Source organism: Lagenorhynchus albirostris, chromosome 5, assembly GCF_949774975.1.
Source record: "Lagenorhynchus albirostris chromosome 5, mLagAlb1.1, whole genome shotgun sequence".
In the NCBI taxonomy this organism is placed as follows: domain Eukaryota; kingdom Metazoa; phylum Chordata; class Mammalia; order Artiodactyla; family Delphinidae; genus Lagenorhynchus; species Lagenorhynchus albirostris.
Genome location: NC_083099.1, coordinates 142,880,946 through 142,900,926, shown reverse-complemented (window position 1 = coordinate 142,900,926; position 19,981 = coordinate 142,880,946). Strand labels below are relative to the sequence as shown.

The 19,981-nt window shown below is 62.5% G+C and overlaps 1 protein-coding gene across 1 annotated transcript; it reads right to left on the bottom strand.

Annotated features, from left to right (window-relative positions):
- Window positions 1-15,806: 15,806 nt before the first annotated feature.
- On the bottom strand, window positions 15,807-19,016 carry CRYAA (crystallin alpha A). The gene is made up of 3 exons (XM_060149475.1): window positions 18,765-19,016; window positions 17,489-17,611; window positions 15,807-16,597 (listed from the first exon to the last, which is right to left on the bottom strand). The coding sequence occupies exons 1-3, from the start codon at window positions 18,951-18,953 to the stop codon at window positions 16,388-16,390; spliced, it is 522 nt and encodes a 173-aa protein (XP_060005458.1). The 5' UTR covers window positions 18,954-19,016; the 3' UTR covers window positions 15,807-16,387.
- Between the last annotated feature and the right edge of the window lie 965 nt (window positions 19,017-19,981).

The window sequence follows — 19,981 nt, the reverse complement described above, 5'->3', positions numbered from 1 at the left end:
TGGTGGTGAAGATGGTGGTGGTAAAGGTGATGGTGATGATGGAGATGGTGGTGATGGTGGTGATGATGATGATTGAAGGTGATGGTGGTGATCATGTTGTTTCAATTCATTGAGAACTTAACCTTAAATTAAACTTTAACTTAAGTGTTTTATCAATATATCTTCTTTTAATATTTAAGACAATTATCTGAGATAGACATTATTAGTGTCATTTTGCAGAAAAGGAAACTGAGACTTAGAGAGCTTCGACAACCTGCCCAAGTCCCATAGCTAACAACCATGGAACCCAGGCCCGTGCGCCCCAAAGTGTGTGCTCCTACCACTGCCCCTGCTCAGCGGGATGGAAAGAAGCCAGGATATTTCATTTAGGGTCCAAAGAGGAGTAGACTGGCAGGGCACCTGGGGAAAACGTGGGTGGTAGCAAGGCGGCCCCCTCTCAGTTCTGTCCCAGTGCCCTGGGCCTTCCAGACTTCTCTGCAAGGAAACCCCATCCTTAGGTTCTCCTGGTCCTTCACCTGCCAGCCCCCGTGGAAACGTTTTATCCAGAGACCCATCCCGCCCACCCCTGTCCCAACCCCATTCCAAGGTGCACCCTGCTTTTTTTTTTAATTAATGTATAATCATCATATAACATTGTATAAGTTTAAGGTGTACTGGCCTGTTGATTTGATACGTTCATATGTAGCAATATGCCTGCCACCATAATTAGCTAACACCTCTATCCCTTCACATAATTATCTTTTTTTTTTTTTTTTTTGCAGTGAGAACAATTAAGATGTGGTCTCTCAGCAACTTTGAAGTTCATAATACAGTACTGTTGACTCTAATCACAGTGCCGTGGATTGGATCCCCGGGCCTTATTTATCTACTAGGAGCAAGTTTGTGCCCTTAAACAGCACATGCTCAGCTTTCAAAGGCTTCAGCTCAGGACCTGCATCCTCTCCTGGGCCGTTCAGCATCCTTGGGACTGGGCTGAGCTCAACGCTCCCAGGATGGAGCAGGCCGCTCTCAACTTCTGCCTCGCAGCTGGTTTCCCCAGCTCCCTGTTTCATTTTTCTTTTTCTTGTCAGTTCTTTTCATCTGAAAAGGTCAGGGAGGCTTCAGGGGGTTCTGGCCCAGCAGGCCGCGCTCCAGCTGTGGGGATGGAAGCTCAGGGGCAGAGCCCTCGGCTCAGCTCTCCCAGCAGAGGTCCTGACACCTGGAGAGCCATGCCCCCCCCACATCCCCTGGGCATCCTGTCGGTCCTGGGGGGCCCAGCTGGTGAGACACAGGGGTGGGGGTATGGTTCTGTGGGGAGCTCACGCTGCCCCCACAGGGGTGGGGCTAGGTGGTCTGGGTGACGGGGTGTCCTGCAGAACGGAAGGTCTCTCCCACCCCCAACGCTGAGGTCCTCCCACACACAGCCCATTTCAAAAACAAAGGAGCTAACACACCATTGTAAAGCAATTATACCCCAATAAAGATGTTTAAAAAATAAATAAATAAAAATGTCTGGGAGAAAAAAAAAAAAGCAAAGGAGCCAGCCAGTTCCAGAGATCGAGGGTCCTGCCCTCACCCCAGCAGCAAGTTCTAGCCCCCCAGGCCCCCACCGCTGGGCACCCAGGGGCTGCCCCCTCGTCGCCCTTCCGGATGTCTCATGGGGGTCTCCCACACGAGAGCGAGTGCAGGTGTCTGAGCCAGTCTGGGGAAGGGGAGGTCAGATGCTCTCCAATCAGCCCCGTGCCCCCAGGGCTCTACCCAGAGGCCAGGGACCAGGAGGACCATCGCCCCTTTCCTCCCGACACGTGCTCTCAGCCTGGAGCCAGGACAGGGCCCAGAAGGGGAGGCCTTGGCCCGAGAACCTCCCCCCTGGGAAAACTGCCCCCTGGAGCCTACCTCGAGGGTCCCCAGAGGTACCAAAGGCCCCACGCAGGGGCTGGGGGTCAAGCTCAGGAGGACTCCCTCTGGAGCAGAGCTCCCCACTCCAGCCCGTGTGTCCACGGCGCCCTCCCTCCCCCACGCCTGGCCGTCCACACGTGGCACGAGCACAGACAGATCACCGTGGAGAGAACACCCACAGGCCCTTGGCCAGCGGTGACGAACAGAGCAGAGAGGAGATGGGCTGGGCTGCAGATTCCAGAGCCAAGCCCACCAGAGCCCTGGCAGCAGTGGCACCCTCCACCCAGCTGCACCCTCCACCACCCACAGGTGACTCCAGAAGTAAAACCCACCCTGCACCTCCCAGACGCAGGACTCTCCTGTGTTGTAACAAGCATAGGGCGAGGGGAGGGCAGGGAGAGCCTGGAAAGCCCTGACAAGGGGCTCAAAACTGAGTCACGGTACCCCCGGGGCAGAGAGAAGCACCTTCCCTGGCTGGGCTCCCAGCTCAGCTGCAAAACTGAAGGAGGGGAGGGGATAAGGGCCCCCCTCTGCAAGGAGGGTGTAAAGAGCCCTGGGGTGGGTAGACTGTGGCCCCAGTGTCCCAGGCCTTCCTGCATCTACGCTCTCTGAAGCGGGACCCTGCAGCTCCTCCACCAAGAGACGCAGGCCGGCCCCCTTCCCCTTGAATCTGGGCTGGCCTTGCACGGCGCCAGACTGGGGCCGGAGGCCACAAGCCCCATGTCCCTCTTCTTCACTCATGGCCCAGCTCACAACAAGGGGCAGAGTCCGTTTCTCAGGAAGAGGTGCTGAAAATGAAGGGATGGACATAATGCCACACTGTGAGGTCAGACAGCAACAACCAGAGCTAAACCCTCGGCCCCTGTGTCGAGGCTGCTCTGAGGCCCTGAGATTTGGGCCATGCTTGTTATGCAGCACAAGCAGTCTCTCCTGACTGCTGCAGGAAAAGATGCTGGAGGGCACATGGCTCCCTCCTCCCCAGCTCCGGTTAAGGCATCAGTTCCCACGGTAGCTGTATCTTTCCATCACTTCCCATGGTAGCTGCCTCCTGCCTCCCCCCACCACCTCCTTCCCTTCCTAGTAGAGCATTTTCCAAGGACAAGGACCTGCCTCCCCAAACCAGGCCAGCCCAGAATGCAGTAAATGCTCAATAAATCACTGGTGAACCAATGAATGGGTGAATAAGTGAACGAATCCAGTATCCTGCCTTGGGCAGAACACGCTACTCACAGCATGAACTGTGTCGGTGACCAAGGCACACATCCCCTAGCTGACCAAGCCCTGTGTGTGCTGAGCACACGGTCTCCTACACATAGGCTCACCACACACTCAGAAACACGGGCTTGGCTTCAGGGGGGACCCACAAGCCACGGATGATCCCATGAAAACCAGGCTGCAGCCACTCTGCACAGAGTTCCGAAGGAGGTCTTGGTCACTGTCATGGAACTAGGGCGTTTCTACCCGGGGGATGCATGCACACACGTCTACACATTCATAGGTGTGTGCTCATGCAAACACACACACACACACATGCACGTACGTGTGCACGGAGGTGGTACAAAAATGCATGTGGGCACATGGCACAAATGCATGTGGGCACACGCATACACACAGATGCGCACACACTCAGGATCCCAGGCCCCATGGACTGCACCTCGGTGGACATGAAGGTGTGGCACTGCCCCTCCCTACTACATGTGGCAGTGTGGGCGGCCTGAGACTCTTCCTGAGACACTTCCAGCCTCTGTTTTGTTGAACCAAATGTGGGTCTGTGACAACTTAGTCAAGCGACAAGCGACACGGATCTTGGTGGCCAGGGCTCAATGGGCAGCAACGGATGACTTCACCCTTTGGTTTCCACACACTTGCACACGTGTAGTGGGCACATGCGTGTCTGTGTCTACAGGCCAACAGACCTCACCCGGGCTGCACCCACAGGAGGCCAAGGACAGGCGTGGCTAGGGGACTGAGTTTGCAGGAGTGGTGTCAGCCCCCAGCACTGCCCCGTCAGGTGTGAGTTAAACGTGTCTACACTGCAGAGAAGCGGGTGTCCTGGGACAAGAGAAAGCACAGGAACGGCCATGGAAGCTCTGCCAGCTCCTCCCCTGTGACAGGTGAGAGCACATGTGAGCCCAGGAGAACAAGCCTGCTCCCCAGAAGTTCCTACCCTGTGTCCACACCCCCCTGCAGGTCTGCGCCCCTCCCTTCCTGGCCCCAGGAATCCCCCAGGGCTAAGCCATCTCCACTGACCTGCCGAGTTCTGTCTGATCCCCCGAACCCCACGACTGTATTGGGTTTCCCATTGGTCAGATGAAGACACTGAGGCCCAGAGAGGCCAGACATCTTGGCCAAAACCCGGACGCCACCGCTCGGCATGTGGAATAGGCTGGGTCCCCACAGCAGAATCCTCAACCCCCCCACGCTGGAATCCGCTTCAGTGGCTTTGCCGGGCAGCCAAGCTTTCTATTACCCAGGCCAGGCACTGGGCCCCCAGCCACACTGCTTTCTCCCCAGCGAGCAGGGCTCAGGACCCCCCTGCACCCAGGCTGACCCGCCCCAGCAGTACAGGAGAGGGCCGTGCACACAGAAGTCGTGTGCCGACTGCCAGGGCCGTTAACGTGAAGATAGGGGACACCCTAATTAAGTAACGTTTTATTGAACTTTCAAATGGTGAAATGCATTAAAGTCACCACCTTTGATTTGTCACTTCCAGACTCAGTTTAAGGTTGTCCCTCTTCCCCTTTCGAGGTGCAGGTCTAGGGTCTGTTCGCTCCTGCACAGGCTCCTTCCAAGCTCCCGTAGGTCTCAGCTTCGGCTGCTGCTGACAGTGACCTTGCAGCTTGTTCAAGGTCACCGGCTTCTAAGGCATGTGGTCCACAGACTCCCGAGGCACTGAGATGGGGGTGTGGGTCATCTGTTCCCAGGGGCCACACGGGGAGATTGACCTGGGCAGCAGCTGTGGCGTGACCAGGAGGGTCTGGGCATAAGCGGTGTCTCTGAGCACTCGGGGACCATGGGCTGTGGGGAAGAGCCATGTTTCAGCCCCCATCTTCCCCTTCTGCGATAGGGTAACCCCGTCTCTCGGGCACAGTTGCGAGGCCAGCAGGCACGGAGTCACCTGGAGGCTTCGTTAGAACGCAACTGCACCCAGCAGTTTCGGGGCCGCCTCAGAGTCAGAAATCTCTGCCAGGGCAGGGATCTGCCTGGACACCCAAAGCTACAGGTCACTGGCAAGGTCAAGCCACAGGTGGGGCGGGCACTGTAGACCGAGAGCCGCAAGTGCGGATTCCCGTGGTCCCAGCGGTCAGAGCGTAACAAGAAGCCAGCCAGGCCCCGCCCCCAACCCGACTGTCATCACGGGGTCATCAGCCTCGGCCTGGAGCCCCCAGGTTCACCAGGCTGGGCAGGAAAACCTGCTCTGCCCTTGGGGAGGGGCCCCATCCTCAGTCCGGCCCTGAGAAACACCCAGAAAGCAGGAGCACCCTCCCTTCCGGGTCCCAAATGTCGCCCCCTTTCCACCTCACCTCCAGGTCCTCAAATCACCCTCCCCGACCCAGACGTGCCCCCCAGGGACTTTCCTGGTAGTCCCAACACAACCTTCTTCTTTTCTCTCTCCCACCCAGGAAACCTTCCACTCCCTCACCTGCCTAACCCAGCACAGTGTTCGGAAAAAGCAGCAGTCTCCCCCACTAATTCAGACTCAAGAGTGAATGGCTGATGGGACCTGCCAGAGCTGCCTGTTAACTAAATGCCTCTCTAATTGGTCGAGGATTGAAATAAAGCCAAACCAGGGTCCTTGACCCCGCCTGCACGTGGCATCGCCTGAGGGTTTTTACCTGTGGAGGCCCGCCCAGACTGTGTCCTAACGGGGAAGCCGGGCGGCGGCCCGGGATCCGTAGTTTTAAAAGCTCCCCGAGTATTGAGGACCAGCCGGGGCCGAGAACCGTGGGATTGGGGCAAGTTTCGCACACTGAGGGGAACGGAGGCTTGTGGGGCTGACCTTCCCGTGGGGATTTCCAGGACTCACCCAGCTTCTGGTTCTGCCACCCCTCCACCCCGACCATCACCCCATTCATTCATTCATCCTTTTGGTCATTCGTTCCCAGCATTTATGGGGCGCCTTTGTGGTGCCAGGCTCTGCCCGATGCCCTGGAGGAGCGGCAGTGAGTGAGACGGACCCCCCGCTGTGCTCGTGGGCTCGGGTTCTGCGGGGGGCTCTGGGCTGTCAGAGCACGGGGTGCTCTGACGGGGCGGGAAAGGTGCTGTCTAGATGGGGTGCCCAGCCAGGGCTGTCCAGCAGGGGGGCTTGGGGCCGGGGGGGAGGGAGCCGTGCACAAGGGCCCTCCAACCAGAGGGGCAGAGTGTGCCAAGGTCCTGGGGCAGGAGCCTGCGGTGAGGGGCAGGGCGGCTGGTGCAGAGTGCGACTGGCCCAAGCCTGGGACAGGAAGGAAGTGGGGACCCTGTAGGCCTGAGAGCAGGCAGAGGACGCTGGGCCACCCACATCCAGCAGCCCCACGAGGTCAGTGTCAGCGTCTCACTTGACAGATTCAGAAACTGAGGCAAGAAGCCCAAAGCTCCAAGATTTGCCCAGACCTGCTGGCCCCGAAGGCAGGGACCCGGCTGTCCCCTCACGTCCTCACTGCGAGCACCCCAGCCCCCAGGTCTCCCCCCACAAGGCCCAGCGGCTCAGACTGATGCAGCGTCTGACCGCCTGCAGCCTCCTGGGTGACGGAGGCCGCAGATAAGGAGACCCCGGTGTGGCTAAGGGACTCTGCTCCCCTCCCCCAGCCCCACCCACCAGGCACAGAGCTCGCGGGAGGGGCTGGCGGGGGGTGTCCGGGCAGAGTATGTGTAGGCGGCCGTGTGGCCGTGTCCTCCCGTGTCGCGGAAGCCACTCCTTCTGGCAGCTTCCCTCTGGGGAGCCCCTCAGGGATCGGGGAGCAGGCAGAGGAGTTTCTGGGTGAACCCCCCGCCCCTTCTTAGCTGGGGCTTTCCCAGCTGGCAGCTTCGGGGGGCCTGGGCCCATTCCCTCCCTGCAGTTGGGCCCTCACCTGTCACCCCCACTGGCAGGGGCCACGGGGATTTCTTCCCCAGCCCAGGGCTACGGCCATCCAGCCGCCCAAGTTCAGAGGAGAAAAGGCCCGGCCTGAATGAGCTGGGGCCCCCCAGGGCAGCACAGGCCCGCGATGCCCTGAGGAGCAGGGAACAGTGACCAGGAGCCGACTGGGGGCTCAGACCAGGGTTCTAGGGCCCCTGCCTCTCAGCAGCCAGACGCGACCTAGAAAGTTCCTTGTCCCCTGGAAACCTCAGCTGGTGTCTGTAAAGCGGGGCTGGCAACAGGACCTGTCCCCCGGCTCGGGCTTGAGGATGAGTGGACGCATTTGCAGAGCTGGCCCTGTGGGGACAGAGCCGTGAGCCTGGTCAGCGCAGGACTCCACTGTCCCCAGCATCCTCCCTGCCCTGCCCCCCCACCCCCCCGAGGATCATTGATGGGGGAGGGCATCCGGGCCCCACGGTAGGCTGCGTGTGAGCCCCAGACTTCCACAGTGCCCCCTACACCCGGCTGTCCCTGTAGATGCCCCGCATCCTCTTCCCAGCTGCACGGTCAGAAAGCAGGCCCAGGGTGACTGGGGGCCGGGACCGGGGAGGACCCCCTGCAGCCCTAACGCCACAGACCCGACTCAGACGAGACTCCTCCCTGCTAAAGTGCTGTCCACTGCGGCATCCTCCCCGGAGCTGGTTACAAAGCAGGGTGCAGCCTCCAGCTGCCAGGCCAGAACCTCATTCTCAGGTGATGGGCAGTCATGTCGGGGAAGCGCTGCTCTGGAACGCAGAGTCCAGATCGAAGATTAAGCAGCTTAAATTCAGAAGTGCAAGCCCAGGGCAGCGACAGCCAGGAGGGAACTGAGGCAGGAGAAGCCGCGAGGCCACAGACGCAGCGCCCCAGCAGCCGTCACGCCCGGGCACGTGGGCTCTGCACGCGGGCTTCCACGGGCGTGGCCCCCAGGCGGCAAGGCACAGATCCACCCCCTCCCGTCATGGCTTGCCCTGTGGAGCCTCGGCCCAGCACTCGCTGCCCCGTGGGCCTCTCGGGATGGCAGAGCCCCTCCCGTGTGGTCTCTGGTCCAAGCCGAGCTCAAGGGGTGTGACACCAAGACAGGCACGGGAAGCAGCCAGGGGTCGTGGGGACACAGTGGCCGTGAGGCTGCCCCAGCCATTCACAGCCACTGCTCATTTCCCACAGCCAGCACTCCTGCCCGCAGGTGGTGGGCGGGGCTCAGGACAGGTGAGCCGCTCCTGCAGGCCACCTGGGCCCGAGCTGCTCTCTCACACCACCTTGGCGCCTGGCTGTCCCATTCCCTCCCCGCGGGACCCCCAGGAGGAGGGGCCCATGCCCCTGCTCCACCCGGTGGGGGCAGCCCCAGGGGCAGGGCAGCTGCGCCCCTGGTAGGGGGCCCCCATCTCTCACGCCCACTGTCGTGCACGCACGTTCCCGCCAGACCCAAGGGACTGACGCTCACCTTTCCCGCCGCCCACCTGCCTGGGAATGGGCTGCGGAGAAGGCCAGCTTTGGGTGAGGATTTGCACCTCCTTGTTTTCCAAAACGGAAATCCCTCACACTGCGTCCAGGGGCCTGAGTTTATCCGTTAGCCCTGAGTCGTGTTAATTAGCCAGAGGAGAGGGAGTTGTGGAAGACACCCAGCGTGGGCAGAGGGAGGGGGCCTGGCCTGGAGCTCAGGGAGTCCGGTGGGTGTCCAGGTGACCTGGGGAAGAGGACCCACAACGCACGGGGGGGCTCTCACGAGAAGGTCCAGCGCGGCGGGGGGCTGGGACCTGGTGCCGCCAGCTCCCCCAGGTTCAGCGCGCAGGAGAGAAGTCGCCAGCCACACGGGGAGTCGCCTGGGGGCTCCCACAGCTCCCCTCCCCCACCCCGACTCCATCACCCACTAAACCCCGGGCTCAGGGGTGGCGACCAGTGCAGCCAGGGGCAGGAATGAGGTGGGCTGAGCCGGGGGGCCTTGGGGCAGAGGGAGAGCCGCCCAGCAGGGCCAGGGCAGAGCAGGGGGTGGCCCCAACCCCTCCCCAAAGTGGGGCTCTGGGCGCCCCACTTCCCATCCTTTTCACCCCAACTGCAGGACCGCCTCTGCTGCCCTCCGGGGCCTCCCTAGTCACGGCCCGGCCAACACACCATAGGGTCCCCGCGGCCGTCAGGCAGGGTGTAGGCTCCTGGGGCTGGCTGCTGCGGCCCAGGCCAAAGGCCCGGACGGCGCTTCCCCACCTGCTGAGGCGCGCTATGGAATGTTCTCTGCCACCCTGCAGCAGGTCTCGGCCCGTTTCCGGAGACCCACATTCCCCCCCCCCCCAGGCACATCCAGCCGCGAAACACCCAAGTCCTCGGCACTGGAGGAAGCGGTGTCTGAGGGGCACTGAGTTTACCACGTGGGCCCTTCCCTGTCTCCCCTTGACGTCAGTCCCCGTATACAGACACACACAGAACCCACACGCCACTGCTCCCCTCTCCTCCGTTCTCACCAAAAGTGGGGAGCAGGGCTTGAGCCCCCATCACCCAAGGCCTGCTTCTCCTCTCTGGGCGGACAGGCCGAGGGTGGAGGTGTGTCAGGAAGCCCCCTGGGAGTGTCCGCCCCGGGGTTAGTGGCGACCCGGAGTCCCCTGGGCCTATCCCGGCCACCTGGGCCCCAGGCCTTCCCTCACCCTGCCCGCTCCCCAGTGCCCAGGGCCTAGCAAGGCCTCCTTTGCACTTGGCCTTGGGGGCCACATCCCTGGGCAAGGTTCCAGACCAGGTCCAGGACCGTCTTGCTGGCAGGGCGGGGATGTTCCCTGAGTGGCTCCCGCCGGTCTCCTGGTTCCTGGCAGGAATGTTTGGGGCCCCGTGGGCGGCAATAACCGGGCCCGGGTCAGCGGCTGCCCCACAGGTCTGTTAATAGGTGAACCATTGACAGACACAGGACAGCGGGTCATCCATGGCTGGGCAACAGAGGGTTGCCATAGCAATGCCCAAAACAGAACCCCGGGCCTCCGAGTGTTAGGATGCAGGCTGGGCCCTGGGGGAGCCAGGGTGGGGGGCACCTCAGACGTACACATCCAACCCCAGCTCTTAAAGCAGAGGCGCGGCTGCTGAGATGGAGGCCACGGGGCAGCCTGGCCTGCGGGGGGCATCGCAGACCCCTCACTAAGAAATCAAGGCATCACAGCATTTCCTCACAGAGGGACCTTAGGAGACCGCCCTTCCCTTCACGGCTACATCACCTCAGGTTAAGCCGCCAGTGGCCACGCGGGGCCCCCCCACCCCAGGCCTCCTGCTGCCTGGCTCTACGTTCCTGAGCCTTTAAGTGGGCTGGCGCCAGTCCTGCCAACCTCAGAGACTCCCGTCCTGCACCAGGAGGAGTGGTGCACCTGAAGAGCCCCAGCAGGTGAGGGCCGTGTGACTCGGGGGAGTCAGTCCTGGCCGCGGGCAGAACAGTGACCCCTAAAGAGCTGTCTCACTTCTAAACCCCAGAACCCGCAAACGCAACCTTATTTGGAAAAACCTTACATCTGTCTTTACAGATGTCATTAAGGTAAGGATCGAGATGAGATCATTCTGCATTACCCAAGTAGACCTTAAACCCAATGACTGGTGTCCTTAAAAGGAGAGCAGAGACACAGACGCAGGAAGAAGGCCACGTGACCTTGGAGGAGACGGAGACGGGACGGATGCGGCCACAAGCCAGGGATGCTGGCAGCACCGGGAGCTGGAAGAGGCCGAAGGACCCCACCCTCGAGCCCCCTGAGGCAGCGATGACCCGCCTACACCTCGATTTCACACTTCTGGCCTCCAAATAAATTTCTGTAGCTCGAAGCCGCCCAGTTTGTGGTCATCTGATACGGCAGCCCCAGGAAACCAGCACAGCCCTGCGGGACATGAGCTGCCCACCATGGGAAGCAAGTTCTACACTGGCTGCAGGACAGGCAGTGGAGAGAGTCAGGAGCACAGGAGACAGCTGGGATTCATACCCCTGCACCCCCCGGAGGCCAGGCGTCCTCAGACCCTTCGTTTAACTCGGTTTTTGACAGGAAACAAGCAGGAGCAGAAGCAGCAGCCTGGTGAGTCCCCACAAGCGAGCCCAGGGGTGAGCTCTCAGCACACACCGGCACAAGAAAACCCCAAACATCGCTGTTAGCAGCCGTCGGGAGGAAATCGGCCCCCAGCCCCTCCAGGAACCGTTCCCTTTCATCATCAGTCAAACGCTACCAGGCCAGTATGGGGCCGCCCAGGTCCCACCTCCCACCTCGGTGCCCCAGGTCTGATTGGTGTCCTTGGCCGGTGCCCGGCGTCCCACCCCCCAACTCAGCAAAACTCCGCAAACCCACCCTTGCGTGCAGTGAGGCTCCGTCTGAAAAGCCTTCAGAAAGCTGCGTGTTGGAGGCAGATCTTTTTGTTTTAATTGATTTCCGGCTCCTGGCAGGTGGGGTGGGAGCGGGAATGGGGGGAGTGCAGGAACGTGCTCACGGGCCCCGAGTAGCTGACAGCTCCAGGGAAGGAGCAGGCGCCCCACCCCTCACACTGCTTCCCTGTGACCTTGGGGTGCCCTTGAGCGCACCACCCCCCCTTCTCTCTTGCTAATCTCTAGCAGCAGAAGGTCTAGCAGAGCCACACAAAGAACGTCGGGTCGCCCTAAGAGCACCTTGATGGGAAATGGTCTGCTGACCAGAGCACACGGGAGGGTTCTCCTCGAGGTGGAGAAACGAGCAGGGAATGTCTTTGTGTGATTGTGTCTTCAGGTACAAATCAGACACAGAGGGAAGCCAGTGAGATGTAGGAAACAGAGCCTAGAGCCTGCTCGTGTCTGTTGCAGGCACATGGGGGTGGGGGTGGGCGTCCTCTGTGTGCACGTGTGTGTACATGGATGTGCAGGTGTTGTGCGTGTGTGTGTGCATGCCTGTGTGCGTGTGCGTGTGACTTGCTGTTAAGTGTGTGTGTGACTTGTTCTGTGTGTATTTGTGTGTGTGCGCATGTGCACATGACTTGCTCTGTGTGTGTGCGTGTGCACACGTGTGCGTGTCCTCTATTCAGTTCTGTCTTCCTGACAGCAGTCTGCGCACACAGGTGTAGGGCCGGCTCCCCTCCCCTGACCCTGCAAACTCAACCCTCCGCCCGGGATCGTGGGGTAACCCCGCAGCCTGGCGAGCTCAGCATCAGGGAGCTGACCCCGACGTGGGCCAGGTAGGGGCCGCAGCCTTCCACAGGCCACCCTCATCTGGCCCTGGCCTGAGTGGGAATCCACTTCCTGCACCTCCACTCCCGTGCTGAAGGCCGAGGCCGGTACTGGAGGCAGCCACCGGCCCCTGGAAACAGGTGCAGGCCTCATCCCTCAGGTCCCACCCCTCGGGCCCCCCTTCAAACTGAGGCCTGACACGTAAGCATGAGCCTCTGGGTGTCAGCCCGCCTCCAGGCGGCCACATGCAGCATGTGGCTGGCGGGACCTCTGACCCCGTGATCCGGCCGCCTGTGTCAGGCTCTGGGGCTGCCTGCCCAGCCGAGTCCCTTCCTGGGACGTGGCAGGACCAAGGCTGCTCTGAGAGTCTTCCCAGCAGAGGCCGCGGGGGCCCGGGAGGCCGGTGGCCTGGGAGGGCTGGCATACCACGTCATTCTGTGTGGGAAGAGGTCCCGCCAGAGCCGCGGGGACCCCGCCCCCAGCACAGCGCTGGCCTGCCAGGCAGAGACTGCCTCTTTTTCAGATGATTTTGCAAACGAGAAAATGAAACAAAAACTGCTTATTATAAAGAAATACCACTGGCTCCCTTTGGGGCTCTTTGTGTCTGTTTCAGTGTCCGCTGCTGGACACTGGCTTCCTGGGTCAGGATGGGGCCTCCCAGAGCGCTGCGTGGCCAGCGCAGCCCACACGAGCGAGGCCCTCTGCGGATGTGCGCTGCGGCGCTTCCCGAAGGCTGGACCCCTGAAGGTGACCTTTGAGACAAGATCCGCGCCTCCTTCCGGCGAGGTCTTGGCGGCCAAGGCAAAGCCTCTGCTGCCATCTGGTGGTGAGTCTTGGAATCGCAGGTGGTCATCTGGGAACTGGACACCCCTGGGAGAATCTAGCTCACCACCCTCGTGAACCGGTAAGGATGGGAATCTGATACTCAGAGGGCTTGATAAATCTGCCCGTGTTCACGCAGCGAGCCGCCTGCAGAACAACCAGCCTGGCTTCCTCAGCGCCTCCTGACTTACTGGTTAGGGGTGGGGGTAGGAGTTCCGAGGTAGGGGTTCCGTGTCCCGCCTTTGAGGTCAGGCAGAGGGGGTGGGTCCCGGCCAGGCCCTCACCGATGGGGAGCACCGGGCAAGGGACTCAGCCTCCAAGCCTGGGTTTCCTCCCTAACAGTGGAGCCTGTTACAGGCGGCTGGGCGGCTTGAGGGCTGCCAGCTGCCAGGGCGGTTGGCACAGTGCCTGGCACAGAGTAGGTGCTCAGTGAATGCCCTTGCTGCTGCCGCTGCCGCTGAGGAGGACCCAGAGATCTACAACGCGACCTGAGCCCTGGGATGGGAGAGGCGGCCTCCAGCGAGACTGCTCTCCCCGCACTCGCCCCACCCACGGAGGCGACCACTCTGGCATGTCCCGGATTAGCCCGGTCGTAGGTGTCTCTTGGAGAATTATGGGACACACAGACTCCTGGACTCCAGCCCCGCACAGTGCGATTCGCTGGGTCTGGGACAGGGCCCAGGAATCTGTATTCGTGCAGCACTCTGGGTGGGTCCCAAAGGCCGACAGGTTTGGGGGCTGCTGACCCATCCCACCTTCATGGTTCTGGTAGAGGGGAAAGACACGTGTCCTAGAGCGGGCAAGGCCAGGCTCTGGTGGCCCAAGGCTGTCTGGGCAGTGTCCCCCCCAGGAGAGATGTGACCAGAGGTAGACCCTTGTCACCTAACCTGGGTGAGGAAGGGCCGGCAGGCAGAGGCACAGCAGCAGGCGGTGGGGGCCTGGCACCTGCACAGGTGATGAGCTCCAGGCCCTGCATCAGTAGACGGACACGAGCTTGGGAGGAGCTTGAAGGGAGGGGGAGCAGACGGTCCTCTGGGTTCAGAAGTTCCTCCTGCAACAGCCCGAGGGACTGATACCGGTGGGAGTACCACGGTCAGGGATCTGGTGGCCGTCAGATCCCAGAGCGTGGCCGGGCAGCCGCAGCCCAAGCTGTGCTCCCTGCTTTGCATCAGTGCAGCCTCCAGTCCGGCAAGCGTCAGGCAGACTCGCCCTCAGCTCTGCAGAAGACGGCGGTCAGCTGGGTGCCTGTGCAGAGTCCGTGACTTGGCTGACAGCAACCATGGCGGGTGGGCCGTGCGGGGAGACTGTTCCAGAACAGACCCTAAGACGAGGAGGCTCGGACGCCATCTGACATGGCAGCACCAGACGGGCGAAGGCCACCGGGATGCAGGCTGGGCCTCCCGGGCCCAGGAGGGGCCGACCCTGGCCCTCTGTCAATGGCCTCAGGAGCTGGTCGTGCCCCAGAGTCCCGGGCGTCTCCGAAGGTGCAGAGCAGCCGAGGGCCAGCCCTTGGGCCCCTTAGCTTGAGAAACGCCCAGGCAGGGAGGAGAGCAGGGAAGGGGCGTGTACCGCCCGGGGGCCCTGGGAGGACAGCGGGACGAGGCTTTGCGTCAGGAGTCCAGGCAAGGTGGGGTCTCCCAGTGTGCTGCCATCAGGGAAAGTCCTCTCAGCTCCCCGCCTGGGCTGGGCCCCAGGGCTCTCTGCAAATCCCCAAGGAGCTCCATCCCGGATTCCCTGGGCCTGCTGCGTGACCTCACACCCCTCCCCAGAGGGCCAAAGTCTGCGTATTCAGGTCTGTATTAGTCAGCTCGAGCTGCTGCGAGGAATGCCATAGACGGGAGGCTTAAACAACGGAAGCTCATTTTCTCACGGTCCTGGAGGCTGGAAATCTGAGCTCAAGGTGCCAAAACCCAGAGTGACCCCAAGCTACAAGGGCGCAAGTGTGTGTGTGTGTGTGTGTGTGTGTGTGTGTGTGTGTGTGTGTTCTCACACTGTGTGTTAAGCAGTGCTCACTTTTGGAAATTCTCCCATGTGCCCTCCCTGCTTGCTGTCCAGTTTCTCCCGGGAGGAGAAGCCTGGGCACCACCACAAGGAACATCCCGCTGGGCCCCATCAGGGCGCCCAGGGCCCCTGGCCTCCGCTGCCCGGGAGAGGGCCCTCCACATGGCCTGGCAACACCAGCAGTGCCCCTCCAGCAGGGACATCCGCTCGCTTCCCACTCCCGGAGGCCACATCCGGCCGCCCACTGCCCTCTACGTGGTCACCGCACAGCTGGCAGCCCCTGGCTGGTCGCCCGCCCCCTGCTGGCTCCCCCGGGAGGCTGCTTGTGTCCTCCCATAGCGGGGGAGCCTGGGCACACAGCACGAAGGCCGCCCGTCTGTGTGTGGGACACTCAGACCTGGTCGCCAGAAACCCCCGAGGGCCCCGTGCCTGTTCCAGGAAGGGGGAGCCAGAGTGAGGGGGCCCCCAGGGTGTGGTACCTAACAGGGATGGACACTTCTGATTTCCAGAGAGCAAAACCCCAAGGGAACTGGGATAGAAGTCCCCAGGGGGAGGCCAGCGGTCAGGAAATCCCCACCTGGCACCCCAGTTCCCACACAGGGTTAGAGAAGGGGGCCCAGATCCTCTCCCTCCCAAGTCCCCCGCCCCCTCCCCCCCTCCCTCCATCCCTCGGGGCTCTTGGAGGAGCCCCTCCTTCCTGCACCGGGTCTGGGAGCCAGGAGGCGACCCGGTCACTTAGAGGCAGCCAGGGCTGAACAGGGACAGGCAGACCAGTCTCCCCCGCCCCTTCGTCCCTCGCATCCCCACTACGGGTCCCCTCGCGCCTTCTCCATTGCTCTCCAACCCCCCCCACCCGCCACGAAAATAGTACGGCCAGCACACAGCAAGTTGCTTGTGTCACCTGCTCTTTATTGACTGCCACGGGCTGCCTTCTCATGGGTGACCAGATGCCCCAAGAGCGGCACTACATAGAGAAGGGTTGGAGGGGAGGGGGTCTGAGAGGTGCAGCCTGCAGAGAGCCCGGGCGCACGGGAGCCCCGCCAGACGGATCTCACGGCACCTGGCTCGGCCCCGGTGAGGGCGCCTGCCACCAAGGGCTGAGACGCACCTGGCTGGCCCTGGAGACCAGAGGCCACCCAGAGATTGCTCAGCGAGGGGTGTTCTCTGACCTCCCGGCCAGCCTGGACGGCTGCAAGCCCGGGAGGATGGGGATGCCGTCTGAGAAGCTGGGATGGTGGTCACTTCCACCGACTGGCTGGTGTTGGAATCCGGGTCACTCTGAGGTCTGAGCACCTCAGGCCAAGGCCCCGAGCTCCAGGCTACTCTCTCAAACCCTCATGCCCTCGGAGAAAAGGAAAAGGAAATGGAAAAGGGGGAGGCAGGGGAGACAGACGCCCCACTTTCTAGGGTTCCCCCGGAGGGATGGGTGGCGGGGCCGCAGCGGGTGGCAGCCGAGGCCGAGGCCGAGCTTAGGAGGAGGGCGCGGAGCTGGGCTTCTCCTCCCGCGACACGGGGATGGCCCGCTCGCTGTGGCCGGCATCCATGCCAGACGTGACCTTGGGGCCGGAGAAGGTCAGCATGCCGTCCGCAGACAGCGAGCAGGAGAGCGCGGACTGGTCCACGTTGGAAGGCAGGCGGTAGCGGCGGTGGAACTCGCGGGAGATGTAGCCGTGGTCATCCTGGGGGGCCGGGGGAGGGCGCGGTCAGAGACGCCGCCACAGCGGGTGGCGGCCGCCTCTCACAGAGGAGGGCATCCTGGACCGCACGAGGGTCAGACCCACGATACCCCCACAGGGCGTGGGCTGCACCGTGTCCAGGGCTCTGGGACCGCGCTGCATCCCTGCATACAGTCTGGGCTTGCCTGGGGCCCCTGGCTCTTCACGATAATGTCACCCCAACGTCGTGTGAGTGGTCCTGGACCCTGGCCTGGCCCTTGGGTCCAGCTATCCCTGCACCTCTGGCCTCACAGACTGCTTGGGCTCAGGTCCCTGCCATCCATCTAGCTGGGTCAGAAAGCCATGCCTCGACGTTCCCTTCTCCTGACGCCCTGGACCCAGCTTAGCCCCTGGCCCGACTCCCTCCCCTCCAGGTGGAAAGACCCAGAGCCTCGGTGTAGTGTCCAGGCATCTCCAGGGGCCCAGGAGGGGAGAGCAGCAGATGCAGTGGGGTCTCTCCCCCGCCTCCAGCTCCCCACTGCTGGACAAAGCCCTGATCTCTGAGCTGTCCTGGCTGGGCCCCTGCCCCCTCGAGATAACGGGCTCCGGGCACTCGGGCTCCGACACGAGTCAGCTGTACCGTCCTCCTGAGAGAAGCTGGTGTGAAAACCTACGTGGCTTGGAGCTCGCTCCCTTGGTGCTGGTGTCTCCTGGGGTCTTTCCTAATCCCACCCCATCACCCAGGGGATTTGGACAGAGCCCGGGATGCCGAGTAGCTCCTGAGTGGGGTTCCCCACAGGCCCCCGCCGGCTGTTCACCTGCTGCCCAGGCCTGCTGCGGGCCCGGGGAGGCCTCCTGTCACCAGGACGGGGCCTCGCTCGGGGGTGCAGCCCCTCCCTGCGGGCCCAGGCTCACCTGCCGCTCGTTGTGCTTGCCGTGGATTTCCACGAAGTCCTCCTGCACCTTCACCGTCAGGTCCTCGGGAGAGAAGTGCTTCACGTCCAGGAAGATGACAAACTTGTCCCGGTCGGATCGCACCTGAAACCAAGTGTCCGTGTGGGTCTCCACGGGGCTGCAGCTCAGGGAGGGGGGTGGCCGGGGCTCAGTCCCCAGTCATCAGAACAGAACCTGCAGTCAAGGCTCTAAGCTCTCCGTCCACGTGCCCGGGGGGCAGAGGGACCTGGGACTCAGGCCTCTGTGGCCACTGGGCTGATAGCCGGAGCCCCGGGGCTCTGTGGCCGCCTGGTGGGTGAGGGGCTGCCTGGGTGATGGGTGTGGGCTGTGCGGCCTGTTACACATTGGTTGGTTGGCTGCTTACGTGTTGTTTGGCTGGTCGGTGGGACTGAGCACTTGGAATAAGGTCGTGGCCCTGGGGCTCTGCCCGCCTCTCCGTGAACAGCCTGGGGCTTTGTCTCTGCACACAGACGTGCATGTGACATGCCGGCAGCCTACGCAGGTTGCCCAGCTCCTCGCACAGAAACTGCTTTCGGCCGCCTCCCCGCCCACTCCCCTCGCTGGGGACGCTCCTTTGGGCTCCGTCGGCCCCAGAATGGTCGGCGTTTCACCAGCTCCGAGCAGGCCTCTGTGTTTTAGGCAGTGGTGACCCCTGGCACCTCCAGAGCACTGGACCCTGGGAGGGAAGGCCGCTGGGCTGCCTTGCCTGCCCTCGGGGCCTGGCCTTGGGCGCCCGGGCGAACTCGGGAAGAGCCCACACACTGCAGCTCCATGGCCGCAGAGGTCTTCAGACAGGAGGCCTCCTGCCAGACCTCGCTGCTGGAGGGAAAGTGCAGCCCCAGGCCACACAGAGCTCCGTCCACCAGCGCCCGTGCCCTGGGCTGTTCCGGGGACTCCCGGCACATGGAGGACGGCACCAACCACATACGGGCCATGCGCTGATGACAGGAGGATCAGGCAGCAGGCGGGCTCTTCCTCCCAGCACCCCGGGGGCACGCAAGGCTCTGCTGCGGGGTGGTCTGCCTGGCCTCTGTGCGTCCAGGACGCACGAGGTGGGCTGAGGCGGGAAAGTGGCCCCGCGGTGGTCACCAGCCGCTCCACGAAGCAGGGCGCGGGCACGCAGCGCAGGGGTGCCGCGTCTGCCCCAGGGCCGGCCCTCACAAGCCCCCGCTTCTCACCCGGCCACGGCCCGGCCCCCGTGCAGCCGCAGGAGGAAGCAGGGCGCAGCGGGTCTTACCTCGGAGATGCCGGAGTCCAGCACGCTGCGAAAGAGGGACTGGCGGTAGTAGGGGCTGATGGTGGAGGACAGGAAGGGCAGCAGGTCGTACTCGAAGAGCCCCTCGCCGAAGAACTGGTCGAAGAGCCGGCTAGGGTAGAAGGGGCCCAGGGCACGTTTGAACCAGGGGTGCTGGATGGCGACGTCCATGGTGGGCGCGGACTCTGCAGGGACCCGGGGCCGGCGGGGAGTCAGGGCAGGGGCCTCTGGGCAGCGCACTGAGGACCCGGGGCGCACGCCCTCCTTATATACGGCGGGACAGAATGGAGGCATCAGGGGGATTTGTCTGGAAGGCGTGAGCTCAGGAGGGAGGCCGCCCAGTCAGCAGAAACGTGGGCTGGGCTGAGCGTGCACGTCTCCCAGCCCCAGGCTGCAGCGCTGACCAGCCCGGAGCTCTGGGCGCCAGGGGAACGGCGTCCCCAGGGGGCTTCTCTGTGCATGGCTCTGTGCCCCCCAACACTCAGCCGGTGCTCAGCAAAGGCTCGCGTCTCCCCTTTCCTGGGCGGGGGTGCTGTGTGCCAGGTAGCATGCCCGTGTCTGCATATGTGGGGCCCTGTGACCTCACGGCCACCTTACGAGAGGGAGCTCGTACCCCCGGTTCACAGACGAGGAGAGTGAGGCACAGAGGCTAGACAAGTGGTCCCCGAGTCCCACCGCTACGAGGCAAGGCTGCACTGTGTTTCAAAACAGAATTACCTCCGTGACTTCTTCCTGATTACAAACATTATACGTACTTGTAAAAACTCTCAACAAAGACAGAAAATGAAGAGAAGAAACTAGAAAGTGCCCGTAATGCCAGCACCGGGGGGCCCTGCTGTGGTGTCTGTGTGCATCCTGAGGGGGGGCAGCTTTGGTTTTACAAACATGGAAACCCTGCATCCCGGGGTCTCCTCTGGACACCATCCCTGAGAAGCTCGAGGCCTGGGAACAGACAGAGCCAGGGTCCTTAGAGCAGGTGCCCTGCCCCTGTTACTGGCCTGGTGACTGGTTTGCTCCCGTCTCTGTGGCCCATCCAGCTATGGCCCAGGATGCGTTCCGGGGGGACCGGCCACAGCTGGGGCACTCCTGGCTTTAAGGCTTTCATACTTTTCAGTGGCTTGGCCTCCGGGAGCCTTGCACTAACTCACCAGCCCCTCCACACCCGCAGCACAGGAGGGTGCCGGACCCACGCCCTACCC